Here is an 18,127-nt window from a genome sequence, read left to right as displayed (position 1 = left end):
CTTGGTTGCACAACGTACGTCACCTTGCACCCAGACACAAGGGTATACGAAATGACCACCACATTCCTGATCATTTCCATCTTTTTAAGGGGATGCGGCAGTCATTTCCCTCCTGATGTCTGTGTTCCGATAGTCATTAAATTTTGTATATAGTGATCATTAAGGCTTTCGGTATAAAATAAGATGTTAAGAATTTAGTTTGAATTCTAAGTCAATTTCACATTCTATGAGGATAAAAACAATTATTTTTATTATCCAAAAATGCAAAATCGATTTAGAATGGATACCAAATACTGCCTAAAAAAATCCATCACAACCAAGAACTACAGATAGGTGCATGGATATAAATGGGTGAAGGATAAAGGGCGGCGGTTAGAGGTGCCTGTTTTACTAATTTTGGGTTGACTTATTAATTCTAAAATAGAAAAAACAGAAGGGAGATTATTGACTAAAGCAGTGAGTGAAACCTACGACAGGGAGGGATGGAGGGAGGGATTAATGGATTTATATCTATGTGAGGTGATACACCATAATTTCTACTTCAAATCATGATCGTACAGGTAGACTCATATAAAAATAAGGCTTAGAAACACGTTTGGAGAATCTCACGTGCCCGACAATTATAAAATTCACTCCCCCCATGGCAGTTAAAAAATCACTCATGATCGATCAATCCCACATGGACCGAGAATCCCGGGATTAAAGAGGGGACCACATCAAGAATGGGAGTGCTAAAAATCCATGCTGCTAGGAAAGACCATGGCTGACGAAGAATGGGTGATTCGATCCATCTCAATATAGGACTAGCCCCTCATGTAAGGGGATCAGATTGTATTCAACAATCAATAAAAAAAAAGATTTTACTTCGCTATCTTCTCTCTGTCTTCTTTCTTTCGATCTCAATTTTCTTTTAATTTTCTATACTAAATAGAGAACTGTGTTTTACAGCAAGGGATTTCTCCAACAGAAATTCTAACACAACATGAGAAATAATAATGAATTTTATGTGGCCGACAACGTTTCTATCTAATCCGATCTTATTTTTCCATCCACACTTACTTTCATTATTTCATCCATTCCGTGATTTTTTCCCCCTCTTGTCCATTCGTATGGAGAAGGATCGTAACTCAAATTATCTCTCATTCGATCAACCCCCATTCGGTCAACTCCATGGCCGTTCAATTCCCAATTTTTGTCTTTTATTATTATTTTCTGTGTGTCTCTTCCCCCACGTGTCTTTTGAGCTTCCACGTAAACAAGTGGTCGATCTTTTCTCAGTTTCTCTTCTATCTATTTACGCGGAGGAACGGGTGGGGTTTTCATTTAGGCCGGTTAAGGAATAATAAGGACTTAAGGAGTAGGGGATTGATTGGTCACTCACCCCTGCTCGCACTATTCTTTGTCGGTCTGTCCCATTATTACCTTTCACAAAGGGTACCATTCTCGTGTCCCTGTTTTGTCTTCTTCCATAACTCAGAACTTGCATCACCATGACATCCAACCTCGTCATTCTCTGACCAAACCAATCAGCTGACCTGGTGGTTTGTGTCAATTCGTTGGTTCGGTTTAATCGTTTTTACTAGATTTCAGTTTTGGTTCGGTTTAAATTTGATTTATTTCGATTTTTCCGTATCAATTTGATATTGGATTTGGTCTAATTTGAATTGGGTTTGCCATATATATACATACATAAAAGTATGATTTTTTGGGTTGATATTAATTTCTTATCGATTTTATATCAGTTTGGGTTCAATTTTGGTCCGGCTTAATTTCCATGTTCAATTCGATTTCACTTGATTTCGATGGGGTTGAGTTTCAATATACAATATCCTAATCCGAAACTCAATTCAACAAGTTTTGATTTGGGCTAGTTCGGGCTGGTTCAATCTGATTTCAAAGATTTGGTTTTATATTTTGAAACCCCTAGAATATAGAGAGTTCAGCACAAGTTCACATATGTGAGCGTACAAGAATAGTTCCCAACTGTTCAAATGAAATCCACTTTAAGAGACCCATATGGAGTGAATTTCATCTAATCAACTGGGAGCCGTTCTTCACGAAAGTGAACGTGAGCCCAACTCGAATATAGATAGATGGTGAAATTTTTTCAGCAAACCAATTTGCCATCTGGCCAACCTTGGTATTCTAACTTGTCAGGATTGGGTGTGGTAGTATTACTCTTTTGACCCAGAATTATATCACTTTTATTTTGACTTGTAACCTCGGTTGCATCACTCTTTTTGTTTTTTGTTTTTTGTGTTTTTTTTTCGGTAAACAACGCTTGAATCACTTGGTAACCCCATTGCATTGATATCCCAGCTTATTAAGGGAGGAGGGAGGTGGGTGTGGTTTGACTAGCTTCTTATATTCAATCTTTTTTGACATTCATATTGCTTTGAGCAGCTTAACTAACCATACTTTTTTGGTAACCATACCATACCATACCATACCTCAAGCGGTCATGAGGCATGACATGGGCAAGAGAGGGGGTAGAATTGTCAACTGAGGGGGAGAACATTTCAGAAGCATAAGAAGACAATCAGAAAAAACACGAGAGTGGATGGGATGTAACCTGATGTCTTGGCCTGGGTGTGACCAAAAGCGACAATCCTGCGTTACCCTTCAAAAACGCTAACCTCTCTCTCTCTCTTTCTTGTAACAGTTTTGGAATTCATACTCTAAAACGCTTAAGCGGATGGTATTGGTATACGGTAGATTCCGTGCATCAATGCATTTAATAGAGGATGAGGGTGTTTTATGATCATTTTGGATGAATATTTATATTCATTTAACGGTACTTCATATAGGCCGTGTATATGCATAATCGTATATCAAAACTTCTGCCAACACTTAAATACAAATATTCTTTTTGTAATTAAGACATTATTTAATTCGTAATGGGTCTAGCCCCCAAAGTCTCACACTCAAAATATTTCTTTTACAAATGTCCATTAGTTTTTCTTTGTGATTACAATATTATTTTTAATTATATATTATTTAATTTTAAATAAATAAATAAGCATCATAAACGGGTTCTAGCGTTTTCAATTTCAAGCAGTTCATTATTTGGCTTTTGGTTTTGACTATTAAAAAACCCATTCCAAAACCATCCCATCCTGTTGCGTTAGAAAATCTGTCCCAAAGCCAATTTCCAGAAGCAGCTTATTTAGTGGTCGGTTCTAAGATGGATACCAACTCTAATCCCCAAGGACATTCTTACGCACATATATCCCACACCCTAAATCTTGAAGTTCTATGAAAGATTAATACGATATTATGTACGATAGTTTAGCTTAATTTCATTCCATGAATTTAGGAGATGTGCTCTTCTCCTTCCATGTGTGTTTTATGTTGAATTTAATAAAGATTTTTATTATCAAAAAAATAATTTCTAGCTAGCGACACGAGAGAATGGGAGCATGGAACAGTGTCAAATTAGGTATCGACCATCTTGGAAATTAATGTAATATCGATATCAAAAATATCAAATAATTTTGCCCTTAGTTTTCTTTAAAAAATGTGCATTTTTTTTTAAATTTTGCCTCGAGTTTGTATCGATTTGAGATTAGCTTGTACTGAAACCGATACAGATCAACCGATGGATCGGTCACCGATGCATCAAACCATGGTGAAGATAGGGGAAGGATATATGCTAAGATTGACGGCTGTGTAAGGGAAAATTATCACCTCCAGTTTGCTGACCGGCCCAGTTCCCCAGTTCCTCTAATAGGGGGATGGTGGATCCCACCCGGGCAGGGTGTTTGGGCATGGGTAGAGAGGTCATTTCAGCCCCCCTTTGTTAGAGGAACTGGGAAACTGAGCCCGGCAGCCAACTGGAGGTGATAAAGATCCCTGTGTAAGGGGTGGCGGGGGAACTAAAACACAAAATTAAAGGATGGACTGGGAAATTTGTAGTGTTGGAGGAGAGAAAAAGAAACCCAAAAAAAAAAAGCAGGGGGAGGTGGGGGTGGGGGGGGGGGGGGTTGGGACGTGTATGGTACGTCAAATGATTTAGAAGAAGAACTTGTCGCTTTCGGGTTTCGACTCATCTCTGCGATGGAAGGGTAGAGGCCCAAGTGTTTCCGCACGCGCGCAGGCCGCGTGGACCCAACGTTGACTCAAAAACCTTTTACAATTCAAATTCTACAAAGGTCATAAGCTTGACGTTGGCCGTTAAGGGCTCTCAACTCCGTCCACCATCTCATTCTCTGTCTCTAGTCTCTCCTGGCGCCGCCTCGTCACAGATTGACGGTGTTTTTTATTTCTCTCTTTCCTTCCTTGAGGTTATCTCCCCATTTTTCTCTGCGTTCATACTTCTTAGTTGGGGGCGGAAAGACAATGGCCCACAACTCAAAGATTTCCATTTAACTAGAAACTTGGGCGGAAAGACATTTGACCTCCAATGTAAAATATTTCTCTTTATCACCCATTTTTATCCAAAAAAATTAATAATAATTTCTTCGCCCATAAATTTTTTACAATCGTAGTTTTGGCCTTTTGCGTAATAGGAAGGATTATGACTATCAATTGACAGGGAATCTCTTTACCGTGAATGAAGAATGAAGAGAAACATTTTCCACAAATTAAACAATGTGAAAGGTATTTCGCAGAAAATTTTGAATTGGCATTAGTTTACCAACATAGGAATAGATGAATATAGTAAGGGTGTCAAACGGTTCGGTTTTGAATATTCGGTTCGGTTTTGGCTTGGTTTCATAACTTGAGGATGTGATTTGAAATCGAACAAAAAACCGAGTCGGTTCTGGGACCACCAACCGAATCCGAATCTGCTCGATTTGGTTTGGTTACGATTCTAATTCGATTTCCAAAATTGGTTCCAATTCGGGTCTAATTCAGTTTCGGGTTACAGTTCTAATTTGGTTGCACACTGAAGAATTGAAAAGGGAAACTGACAAAGGGAAATAGAGAAAACCTGGAAAGTGGAATATGAAAAGTCATCAGGTTCGATGGTTATCAAAAATACAAAGAAAATTCATAGAGTTTTTTATTTTCCCCTATGAAAAGTGGCATATAAATTTCATTTCGTTTGATAATTACCAAAAAAACAATGAAAACATAGGAAAGTGGAATATTTAAAGTCATTTGGTTAGATATGGTTACCAAAAAATTTAAAAGATATATGGCTTTAGATTAAGTGGTTTATTTGGTTCGATTTCGGTTCAAACTGATGGGTCTTGATATGAAACCAAAACCGAACCAAACCAAACCGAAATAGAATACCATATACCAAAACCTTAGGATATTGTGCCATTGAAAGTTTCTAGAAACAATTGAAAACCATATCTTGTTAAATTGAAATCAATATAGTGATTTTCTCTTGTATAAGGATTGTCATTGAAAGTTTCTAGAAACATATTCAATATAATGCAAAGTGTGAAACTCAACTAATGTTGGACTGAGTTTTCCCACCCTACGGTAAAGGGAGACTCCCTTGACTGAGGAATTTGGATGGTGTGGAGATCGGGGAATAGTGTGGCATATTGTCACCTTTATACAATAGGAGGGAGAATAATGAACCATACTCTACAACTGTAGGCCTGTAAACGGATCGGATTCGACTCGGATACGGATCGGATGTAATCGGATTCGGATATTTTCTGGTCGAATACGGATACCTCTAAACGGATTCGGATGGATTCGGATGCGGATTGAATTTGGATTTTTGACCATCCGTTTACACCTCTACCTTGTGTAACCCGAACCTTCCTCCCCCTAGTGGATACAATTCACTCTCAATCCATAGTTTTAGATCATGATTCTCTTTTCCTCATATTCTAGAACCTATTGAATCTTCAAAAACCCTCAAGATCGTTATTTACTTAATTTTTTAAAATTAAGTATTCGGATTCGGATTTTTATTGGAGCATTTGGATTTTTTTCAGGATATCTCTAATCGAATACGGATGCCCCTAAATGGATACGGATGCGGATCGAATTCGGATTTTCGGTTATCCATTTACAGCCCTATCTACAAGTGAAGAAAAACTTTCACCATAATGTTATTGATTATAGATCATGAGCACCTCTTCCTAATTATTCCATTATAAGTTCATTTACAAGATAGTAGATTAATAACTAAAAGTTTTTCTTTTTTACATCCCAAAGCTTTAGGACATCCGATAGCTATCACATGTTTTAAAATACTAATATATCCAAACACATAATCTCTTAAATTCCAATGGAACTGATTATAGTGCACATTCCCTTCTGATAAGAAAATTCTCCTTTCTTTTCCTATAAATCTTCTCTTCTTTGTAATTATAGGTACATCTGATTTCAAAACGTATAATGCTTTTATTTAAATTTTTTTTTTTTTTTCTTTTTTTCCACATCCCAATTATTACAAGAGATAATTACTTTTTTTTTCTTTTTTATGTTGTTAAAATAATAGCATCTTAGCATTGCATTTTTATAGTGTATTTGTAATTTTTATATTAATTTTTTAAATTTTGATTTTGGAGTAACTATAAAAATAATACCATACTTAAAATTTATGATTAACTATTCTAAAGATAAATAGTTTATAATTTATATAACCTAGTCTTGACTGAAGGGTCATTTTCTATAACCTAAGATGTGTTAAGATATATATAGAGGATGAGCATTTATACTGATGGATGAGCCAAAAACAAATTAATATGTGATAGGATTTGTAGTGGATGATGATGTAGTTCACTTTTGCTTGCAGGTTCTCACACATTTTTAGCACTATAGAAAAATTATATGTTTCTCAATCATGTAATCAACTAGTTTGATTAAAGTCCCCAACTGCTAGCAAGATCGAGTTAAAAGTATAAGTAGTTGTCTAGTTGTGTTTGGTACGCATTCTATGTCATGAACACGTTCTGAGGCGGGAAAAAAAAGTGTTTGGTTTGCATTCTTGTTTATAGTTGTTAGAGATTCAATCCATTTTGGGAGACGCTACAAGCCCATTTCACATTCTGTCTAGGAAGAATAATCCATTCCAAATGACATTCTTAAACAGTACTTGGTTTGCATTCTTGTAATGCGTTCTAAGTCCATTTCGCATTCTGAGAAGATAAATTTAGTTGTTTTTATCGTCCGAGAATATGAAATTGACCTAGAATGCATTCCAAGAATACATACCAAGCACAACCCTACTCTATGTTAGGAATGTGTTTCTAAGAAAGCATTCCAAAATACATCCAAAAAAACCCTAGTTACATTTTCGGGAAAAATAAAACTCATGGGAATGACCTAACGTGGCCTTCTTCAAGACTCTTGATAATGAAACATGGAAAAAGTCAGCAAAACTTTACTGTTTATGCAAATAATTAGTTTCTATGAACTCCTTTGCTTCTATAATAAACAAGAAAATAGTTTTGAATAATTTATACTTTTAAAAACTAGGTTATTATTGACCTATCTAGAGCCAAAAGTTAGGTATTTGGCAAAAGCTAATATGACCCATGATATTTTGATCCTCCTCGATCAAAAGGTTTTAACATTTGAAATAATCACATTCTTCAAATTAATCAATATTAATGTTTCGTTGCATAAATATAATCAAGTAGTTATTGAGTGGGTAATGAGAACCCAAACCCAATTGCATTGTTTAATCATCAATTGCATCTGGACTGGAACCATGCAAATAACAATCGTTGAGTAGAATTGAACATGTTTCAATTTTTGTTTTTATTGCCAAGAGAGAAACAAATAGATCTCTAGCTTTCTTAATGAGATCGTATTACTTTGGACGGGTGCAGCGTATAGCCCTCATAGAGCTTTCTTTTATTGTATAAGTAGAAGTTTGGTTGTCTACCTACATTGTTTTGAATTCTCCTTTCTCTTACTTTTTTTTTTTTTCATCATAATAGGTGAAGAGTGGAGAAGGTCAGGAAAGAAAGATAGAGCATTTTCCCCTGTGCCTATGCTTTTCTCGCTGGTAGTATGAGACTGAGTTTCTAATCTCCCTAAAAAAAAGGGTCTTTCTATGCATAGTGAAATATAACGCTTCACTATTTTCAACCTGACATTAAATTGGTTAGTCCATGTGACAGAGGATCCCACATACATCTTAATGGCTAAATTTTTGTTCAAAAGAAAGTTGGTCAAACTCATTCCAAGTCTTAGTAAAATTATTAAATTGCCATCTGATATGAATATAAAATATAAAACCGAATCTTTTGTAATTTTAGTTACTTCCTCTACTCATTTTAAGTTGAAATTGTATCAATGACATGTTTCCATAATCCTATGACATGGATTAACTCATATACTGTCATATGACAAACAATGAAATGTTTTAGTTCACTTAGCAATTTTTTAATTTTTTAGCTAATGATCAATAAATGAATTGGATTAAAAAAAGAAAAAAGAATGAGAGGATACAGACCATTGAATTAATGTTCCATCTTCGACAAAGTCATCGGCAAAAAAACAAAGCAACCAACAAGATCAAAGAGAACTAAGAAAATCTGTATCTAAGACATAATGACGTACATGAGCGAAAACCCTAAAAAGATGAAATGGATTCATGGAAGCCAGGAAGGGATTGGCATTTTTGTAATTAAACATAGAAAGGGTAGCTTGTTTGTAATTAAATTGAAAGTAAGAAGCAAAAGGAAGGGCAAACCCAACCGAAGACCTCCTGGTTCTCATCTTCCCTCCCTACCCACATAGAATTAGGTACCTTAAATGTGTCTCTCAACTCTTGAGTTCTAGTAAGGTCGATCGTCCTTTTGCAATATCAAAGAAAAAAGGAAAAAGAAAGGTAGAAAGAAACAAACATTCAGATAGTGACTTCAGATAAAAAAAGCAGAATTTCATCCCATGGGATTGCCCAGGAAGGAAATTATTCTTTTGAGAGATTGATAACGTGTCATCTCTATCAATACCCACTGGTCAAATCATATCGCTTTGTTCTGAAGGCATAAAAAAATTTTCATTTCATCTGATTTTTGCTGATCCTTAGGGAAAAAAAAAATAATAAAACGAAATTTTAAATACATTTTATATTAATACTAGGGTATAATATCTAATCATATATAGAAAGAATGAAATATAAGAAAGACAGTAAAGAAATTCCAATCTGTCTAATCATCCAAGAAAATGTCAACCGGATTCCGGTTGTTTCTACTGTCCGTACACCCAAACGGTTTTATATAAATAAACCTCCAAGTTGAGAAGCACTGAATTCATCTCTCTCAGTTTCAGCTCAGACCAACTCTTATTAACTCTCTCCTTCTTCAGAGCCAAGAGAGTTTGTGTGTGTGTGTGTGTGTTTTGTGATGGGAGACGAATTTCAGGCAGGAATTTGTAGTGGAAACTGGTGGAATTCAAGTAGAAGTGGACTGAGCGTGGGTTCGTGTTCATCACCATGTTCTACGGCACTCAATGATATTGGGAGCTTTGGATGGGCAAGTGAAACCAGATCATCTTGTGAGGAGACGACAGCTTCAGTTTCTGATAGCTCCATGGTATTTCAACATACCCAGAAGCAGTCGCAAGGTCCGGATTCTGTCGGTGGCGATGGCGGTGGCGGTGGCGGTGGCGGTGATGGTGGCGGCAGTGGGGGTGGGGATGGCATCCTGATGGATTCTACTACGTTGCAAATGATGGGTTTTGGACCTTCATCTCTCACAATGGATTGGAACCAAACTTTACTGTAAGTCATCACCATTTCATTCTCAGCTTAGATATCTTATTACAATATTTTGCAAATTAGCTACCACTGGCAGCCTTTAATTAATAGCTACCTACTTATTATAAATCAAGTTAGAGAGAGAGAGAGAGAGATAGACCATTTCAAATTGGATTGGAGTCTTATTGTTATTACATAATTCTGCAGTCGAGGTAATGGAAGAAATGGAGAGACTAATTTCCATTCCATGATTCAAGATGAGTTGAGTTCAAGACCCAAATTTAAGCCAGAAACGGGGATGGAATCTCCTCCAACACATCAAGTCCAGAAGGAGTGGAGCCCCAAGAGTAGTTTCTCCGATGGTGGTGAAGATTCCACCTCTTTAAATCCATTTAATAAGCAAATAAATCAGGTCTTCCCTTTGGACCATCATCAGCAGCAGCGGTTAAATCCCAGTTCCGGCGACTGTACTGTGAGCAGCCAAGGCATACCCTCAAGTTTTCCCTCTTTCACATGCAATTCAGCTTCGTTATTGCAAGGCCTGTTCGACCCTCAAGAGACCCATCCATCCATTAACAATCCATCTCCAAACTACGGCATTAACACCGGTGAATTCGCTTCGCCGTTGCTGTCACCGTCGCCTTCTTGGGCTAAATTTCCGGCTTTCCTGAAAGCTTCGCCACCGAAGCAGCAGCAGCAGCAGCAGCAGCTGCAACACCAACCTCAGTTACACTTCTCCAACAATACTCCTTACTGGAATGCCTCTGCAGCTCCCATGAATGATGCTCGTTCTAGCTTCTTCCCTTCTTCACATACACAATTTCTTTCGCAAACCTTCGAGGAGAAACCCAGTTGCAGCAGCATCACAGCCCTCACTACCTCAAAGGTAAATTAATTACCAATGCTTTGATTTACTCTTAATTTCTATTCCTTTCTGGTTCAGCTGAGCTAGGGTTTTGGGCTAAGTGACCTGAACTAGGTTTTATGATATTTGTTGGATTTCAGCAGTCTAGTACGGAAGAAGTTCGTGATTCAGGGTCAGGGTCAGTGGCAAAGAAAAGCAGTAGTGAACCGGTTTACAAAAGGCCTCGGATTGAGACACCATCGCCATTACCAACTTTTAAGGTACCATAAAAATCTAACAACTTTTTTCAGTGGAGGGAGCTTAATTTGAGCTCTTGGATTCATATAATTAGAGATGGATTGGGGAAATTGAAATTTCTGGCTTAATTTCGTTCTCAGGTTCGTAAAGAGAAATTAGGGGACCGAATCACTGCTCTACAACAACTTGTTTCACCTTTTGGAAAGGTGAATTTTTGGAAATACTTTTCTCTTGGAATTTTGTATTGTAAAATCTTTCTGGTCGTTCACCTTGAATCAATTCTTTTTTACAGACTGATACGGCATCTGTGCTCTTCGAAGCTATTGAGTATATCAAGTTCCTCCATGAGCAAGTCAGCGTAAGTTGCATTCTCGCCTTGTTATGTGCCTTAATGGGGGTTCCGTGGATGTTAGATTGGACCAGTTTAGTATGAGATATGTTAAAGATGTTGATTTAATGTGTTCCATCAGTTCTAGAGCTTTTGACGTATATATCAGTCAAGTACTTAACATATTAATACAAAATTTTCTTACATAATATCAGCTTTTGAGTACGCCATATATGAAGAATGGAGCTCCCACACAAACCCAACAACAGGTACAAATTGTTTTCCTTCTAAGAGAGAAAATTTTGGGTTTTTTTTTTAAGTTTTCACTACTTCATTTTTTCTAAGCAATCGAAGCATTTACTTGCCATGCAGAATTCTGATAAATCAAATGAAGGTGAAGGACACAAACAAGATCTTAGGAGCCGTGGATTATGTTTGGTTCCACTTTCAAGTACGTTTCCAGTTACAAATGAAACTGCAGCTGATTTCTGGACACCTACGTTTGGAGGAACTTACAGGTAGAGGGAGACAAGCCAACAGAAGGTTGCCTTGAGAGGAACTGAATTTTTTTTTTTTTTCCTTTTTCTTTTTATAAGTCTCTGCAAGTAGGATCGATGACAACAAAGCCCAAGTCCAGTTGGGAATGATAAGATCATTGAAGGAAAGAAAGAATAAATGAATAAACGGATGCTGCCATCTGATCACTGTGCTGGTAAAAGAATGAGGAAGAGAAAGAAAGAAGAAGATTACAGAAAAGGAAGAAAAAGAGAAAGAAAAGGAAGTGACCCTTCATGGACTAGCAAAGTTGGAGCAGCTACAAGCAGAATGATGAAGGATGGCCAAAGATAAGGGACCCTTGGAAGAGAATAAAGAGTTGTAATAATCAAAGTACTAGATATATATATAAAAGTAAAGTTGGATTAGGGATGGGAACAGGTGCTAAATTTGGTGCAAGTTTAGATTAAATTTGAGGGGGAGTGGAGATTTGTTGTTAACAGCTGAATTTAGCAGAGAAGGGATGGGATAAAGGGGTTTTGTTCCTGTTTCTAAAATTATATATATGTTGTATAAGGGCTGGCATGGTACCACCTTTATTTTAAAAGAAAAAGAGATGGATCACCAAAGAGAGAAAAGATATCAGAGGAATAATTGAATTCAGGAACAGCAGTGAGTGTGTGGAGGTCATTTGATTGGGGGATCAAAAAACTTTTGATTTGTTTATATGTCAAGAATATGGTAGTGGAAGTCAGAGGGCGGCCCACTGCCTCTCCTTTTAGGGTTTTTTTTTTTTTTTTTTTTTTTCTTATTCGAAATTAGAGAGATGCGTATGAGGGAATTATCAGGTATGCTTTTGTGCTTTTCATGGAATGGTCACATTAAGGGGCATCCTTTGGAAGACGACCCAAACCCATCCCTACCCAATCCATTCCTCTTCACTCTCTCTACCGGTTGTTAAGAATTAACAATGTTACAGAACAGCGATCTGCCAAAAAAAAGCACACATACTCTCAACACAGATTTATATGATTCACATAAGATGGGTTATATTCATGTTCGAGCGATAACCAGAGCTTTCACTATTCTGATGAAAAAATTACAGAACTCTCACACACCTCCTTACAAGATAACCCTTATATATAGCGTCTCGCCTAATACAATATATAGAAACCCTAATCCCCAAAAGCACAAAATTGCCCCAATATAAACAACTACCAAAAATTTCAATTTGAGGGCTCTGTGTTATTGGTGAAGCCTGATTTCTGCCTAGAAAGTGGTTCAAAGGATCTTCGGAGGGCCATTTCAGCCTCAAAACAAGCTCGGATGGCCCAAAAAGCGGATACTTCACTGCCAAGAGCAATGAGTTGTGTTGGACTTGTTGAGATTTTCGAAACAATATGTATTTCAACATATGTTATGTTTTGGTCTGACCCCGACCGGTTTGGCAATTTTTGGGTCTAGGGGTATTTCTGTATTTTCTTGGATTAGGGCTTTCCTATAAAGTGTCCTTATCTCTTTGAGAGATGAGAGAGCGAAATCTGAGGATTTGTAACATTTTCAGAGACATAGTAAAATTCATTCTGTTGCTCAGTCGTGGACGTAGTTTCCCATCTTGAGGGTGAACCACGTAAATCCTATGTGTTTGTATATTTTTGTTCTTCTTTGTTTTTCGTATTTTCTTCTGCAAATTGCCATTTTGGGCGTTATTTTCTTAACACACTGCCCCCGATCCCTCAACCCACTTAGCGGTGAGCGGAACCGCAAATATGGGGAAGAATCACTAGTATTTCCTAGATTAAGTTGAGATTAGGCTTCATCAGTAACATCTCTCTCTGTGTTTATGTGTGAAAGATCAAGAACGAGAAACATAAATGCATATCACACAAGAAAGAGAGAGAGAGAGAGAGAGAGAGAGAGAGAGAGAGAGAATTGGGCATAATTATCCAAATTACACATGATATCATACGTAAATAAAGGGGACAAAGTATTTATCTGAATTGCAGACAAACCAAGGTTGATGTCAACAAATTCAAGCACCAAATATAGTGTCACAAACTTGAAATTGTATGGAGAAACTTAAGGAATCAGTGGGACTAAGTTGTTCCACTAGACAATTTTCTTAAGACTGTAGACATCTTTATGGTGCAAGCTAAATTCTTGCGAATCATCCTGAAAAATAAAACAACTATGTAGGCCCCTCCAATAGTCACTATACTCGCTTATTGGAGCCCCTCCAATAGTTACTACGTACATTCACTTATTGGAGTGCATCAACCTTGATTTATCTACAATTAAGATGAGAACTTTATCCCCTTTATTTACATGTGATATCATGTCTAGTTTTGAATAATTATTTCCAAGAGAGAGAGAGAGAGAGAGATTGTCACCTTCCAATGGAAATCCTTCATTTCAAGTTTATAGCTGATACAGTTCTCTCTAAAGATATGTTCCTTTACCCTTGACCAATAACTTTATCTGCTTTAATTGTCTAATAATCTTTGGCTTTAATTAATAACAAAGGAATGTTAAGCTAATAGAAACAGTTCAATAAAACAAATAAAATATAAGGCCAGGAACCCAAATGAAGGGCTCAATGCCCGTGATTCCTCGAGAAGCGTAATTCTTAAGGATCATATCCTTTTGACAAACAAGTAATCATTTAAAAGGTTTAATTAAGAAGAAATAATTCTACCTGATCTATATCCTATTGTCTCTCACCTGCTTACTTTCTTTCTTTCTGGTGACATTTAATTGGATTGATTGAATGCTTAATTGGGATATATTAATTGTAGCTAGCTACCATATCTTGGAGCATTGGGATCGAGTATATAAAGCTCTCAATTTGTCCAGTATCCCATCATATGATTTCATCTTTATTTTATTTTTATTCTTCTTTTAAGTTCACTTTGAGACAAAGGATTCACAAATCAAACCCTCCACCATCCTTTCCATCTCTCTTACAAAGGCATATAATTAACCCCCTATTCGTCATTCAATTAGACCAATATATCTTTCCTTATATGAAGAGTTTCCTAAAAACCTGACTAAAGAAACTGATGTCTTCTTAAACAATAACACTCAAGAGTCTAATTTTTATTTTTTTTATTTTTTTTATTTTTTTGGACAAATCCTATTGAGGGCTCATAGACCACTTGGGTCTTGGGGAAAGAAGGGTAGGGGAATAACAGGTACATTTGATTGTTTTGGGGGGGGGGGAGGAGTCGAACAATCAATCTCTCCCTGGACTTAGGCCAATGCTCTACTACGCTAGCAATCACCCTGCACCAAGAGGCACTTCCTTTAAGACTCCGGTTGACAATTATTATTTCCCTCACCACAAGGCATCTCTCACTCACAAAAGGAGGCACAACACCACTGTTAACGCTACTGGTCTTAGATTATCCTTCTTATTGAGTCCGGAACAGAACAAGAATCTCAGTTCTGACGAATTTTAGAACTAGAAGGATTAATTCCTTGTGAAAGAATTAGAAGAGGAGAGATAAGATGAACACTAGGCTTAACATGGTTCAGTTGTTTTTGAGTCTATGTCCACACAACAAAGGATTTTTCACTATATTCAAAATAAATGACTCTCTTTTAAAGGATAGAGGGGAATCAAAGGAGAATGGATCATCTGCATGTACGTGCAGTTGAACGTACATCTCAGAGCCAATCACATGTTTATTTTGTTTCTATAAATACCCTCCCCTTGTAAATGGAAAAAATAGAACAAGTGGTTGCCTCTCACATGTAACTGCAACTGCATGTCCATGCAGAGGAACCGAACTCGAATCAAAGGAAATGGTTACAAGAAAAGTTTAATAGCCATTGCAAAGAAAAGAGATATCAATTACACCTCATCTTATCTCTTTTCCCAACTCATCGTTTATCTTCTTTCCATCTTGGTGGGATTTGAGATTATGCAAACCATCTTTGGTGGAGATGAACCTAACATCAAGATCACCTTTGGAGACTTTATTCCGAACAAAACGAAAATCAATTTCAACGTGTTTAGTTCAGGCATGAAAAATTGTGTTGACTGTGAGGTAAGTTGCACCCACATTGTCACACCATAAAATAAAAATCCTGCTAACATTTTTGATATTTTATCCCTCACCATGCTTACCTGTTCAGATACAGAATGCCTCTATAAAGTCTAAAACAAACATCTCTTGGGACCTCCTTATCATCTCCATAGATTGCTGTTTTGGTTCCTCTCACAATTTATTTGCCTTCTTGATGTTGTACAGTTACGAATCCGTGGAAGCTTGCTTAATTAATAGTAGCAGGCACAACAACAGCCACTGCAAAATAGTTTCTTGGTTATTATTATACAGTTTCATTCGGATGTTATTAGGAAAACCCCCAACAGAAGAAAAAACAATCAACGAAGGTACCCTTTAAGTTTTGATAGTGGCCATTACAATTGTTTTTCTTTTTCGTTTTTGGGAAATGCAATTACAATTCTTATTAATTTTCATGCATGTCAGCACAAGTAATTGGTTGGTTCGATCGTGTTGACAAGGGTTTCTCGAGCCATAAGCCCATTCTAAAATGGGCATGCTCAAGCCCAGCCCATTTATCATCGGGCTGGTGTGTGCAAGGACCTGGCTCTCCTCCAGCCGTGGTGGGAGCTGCGGGATCCAGCCCAGCAAAAACAAGGGGGGAAGGGGAGGGATTGTTCATTTTATAGGGGGGTTTGCCTATGAAATGACCCAAACACCCCTGTTTATGTTGGGTTGGATCCTCCAACTCCCACCATGGCTGGAGGAGAGCCGAATACTATGTGCAAGCAATTGTTTTAAAACCTGACCCAACTCGGTGGTTAAACCCAAAAAATCATTAATCCTTTAGTCTGATTCTAATAAGGCAAAAATTCATTTTGTCTTTATAACTCATTTCAATGGTCCATCATTTATAGCCTGTGGTAGAATGATGTGGTGATTCTGACCATTGGATATATAGGTCTAGGTTTAATTGAATTAACTGTGTTAAATTCCCAAACTTAATGCAGTCAAATATCCTCCCATGTATTCACATGTATCCTCATATTTTTTTAGTTTTTTGTGCATGCCCACACACCCTCTTGTAGTACTTAGAACCCCTGAATATTATTTTATGTTACTACTTCATGATATCAGTTTGGCGTGAAACTTAATATGTAGGCAAGGGATATTAGTGTCTACACGTCCACAAAATCTCATCCGATGTACCACCTTGTAGTGCCATTGAGGAAACCTTTTCCCTTTTAAAAACTATTACGCACTAAAGCTTAAAATTTACAAAAAGGGAAGGGATTCATGCACCACCGGCTTTGTATCATCCATGATTTCATATTATAGGGATGGTGGTTTTAGTATTTCAAAGGGACTTTGTCCCAAGGGTTTTGCAGTATGACCGTAGACCATGCACGGTCATGCATGAAACTTTTTAGCTTTAAAAAAAGGGACAAGTACTATCATTATCCTACACTTAGTCTATATTTACTAAAACTACCTTATCTTAAACTTTTTTTCTGAAACTACTCTGCTTTTAAACTTTTACATCTTTTCCTATACCCTCATGTCTTTAAATACCCAGATTACCCTTCATTTTCACTTAGTAACCTGCAAATCTATTTAACCTACCATTCTTCTTTCTTTTTTTTTTCACTATTTTTGTCATTAAAATAATAAAAAAACGAAAGCATCCACCCGCTTCTTCTCTCTCCCGTTTTTTACTGCTTTCGGTTTTTTTTTTTCTTCAATTTTTCTATTTAATTAATTTTTTATTCAATATTTCATCCTCATCGTTCTTCTTCTAACAGATCGACCTGATCCTCATCGTGATCCAGTTCTTCTCCTTCGTCTCCATTACAAGTGTGTTCCCTTCTCTGAAACCAATCCATCTTTCATGGATTCTCAACTGAAATCGCCAAGAAGGCAAAGACAATTCGATGATTGATCTTGTGCCGTTCTATCTCATGGCTGCGAGGTTGAGGAGAGATAAAGATGGTTGTGTAGAGATCAATTGTAATGGAGAGGCAGGGTTGCCTTCTACTTCTGCAAATATGAAGAGGGAGAAGAAGAGTGATGACTCAAGAATCGCACTATAGGTTAATAAAAAATAAAAAACACGGAAAGGTAAATTGAATAAAAAGAGGAAGAGAGAGAAGAAGTCGGGTGCTTTGAAGAGAGTCGATCTGCTCCATGGTTTTAGTGCACGGTATTGGAATGGGTATCGATAACCTACAAAACCGATACAATACCGTTACGGTATCTGCTTAGATTGGCTGCATCGGACAAAATTACCCATTCATCTTCTTTAAAAAATGAGTTTCCTGACCATTTTACCCCTTGTTTGTACCATGCTACCAATACGGTATCGACACAGTATCGGTATCGATGACTAGCATAACCGGTATGTATTGTCCAATACGGGCGATACAATACTGATACTCAGAACCATTGATCTGTTCGAAGAAGAATGATGAGGATGAATTGATGAATAAAAAATGAATTAAATAGAAAAATTGAATGAAAAAAAAAAACGAATGGAATAAAAAATAAGAGAAAGAAAAAGTGGGTGGGTGCTT

At 37.0% G+C, this 18,127-nt stretch overlaps 1 protein-coding gene across 1 annotated transcript; it reads left to right on the top strand.

Annotated features, from left to right (window-relative positions):
• The first annotated feature begins 9,184 nt into the window (after positions 1 to 9,184).
• Positions 9,185 to 12,387, top strand: LOC122658642 (transcription factor bHLH112-like). The gene is made up of 7 exons (XM_043853686.1): positions 9,185 to 9,649; positions 9,833 to 10,511; positions 10,634 to 10,750; positions 10,868 to 10,933; positions 11,020 to 11,085; positions 11,271 to 11,324; positions 11,428 to 12,387. The coding sequence occupies exons 1-7, from the start codon at positions 9,273 to 9,275 to the stop codon at positions 11,575 to 11,577; spliced, it is 1,509 nt and encodes a 502-aa protein (XP_043709621.1). The 5' UTR covers positions 9,185 to 9,272; the 3' UTR covers positions 11,578 to 12,387.
• The last annotated feature ends 5,740 nt before the right edge of the window (positions 12,388 to 18,127 follow it).

This window comes from Telopea speciosissima, chromosome 1 (assembly GCF_018873765.1).
Source record: "Telopea speciosissima isolate NSW1024214 ecotype Mountain lineage chromosome 1, Tspe_v1, whole genome shotgun sequence".
Lineage (NCBI taxonomy): Eukaryota > Viridiplantae > Streptophyta > Magnoliopsida > Proteales > Proteaceae > Telopea > Telopea speciosissima.
The sequence above is the reverse complement of the archived record's forward strand: the minus strand, read 5'-3'. Positions and strand labels throughout refer to the sequence as shown.

Excerpts from the sequence above, each read along its gene's own strand:
- LOC122658642 (XM_043853686.1), top strand. The coding sequence starts at position 9,273 with ATGGGAGACGAATTTCAGGCAGGAATTTGTAGTGGAAACTGGTGGAAT. Across the intron at positions 10,512-10,633 it reads CAGCCCTCACTACCTCAAAG|TCTAGTACGGAAGAAGTTCG; the intron begins GTAAATTAATTA and ends GGATTTCAGCAG. Across the intron at positions 10,751-10,867 it reads CGCCATTACCAACTTTTAAG|GTTCGTAAAGAGAAATTAGG; the intron begins GTACCATAAAAA and ends TTTCGTTCTCAG.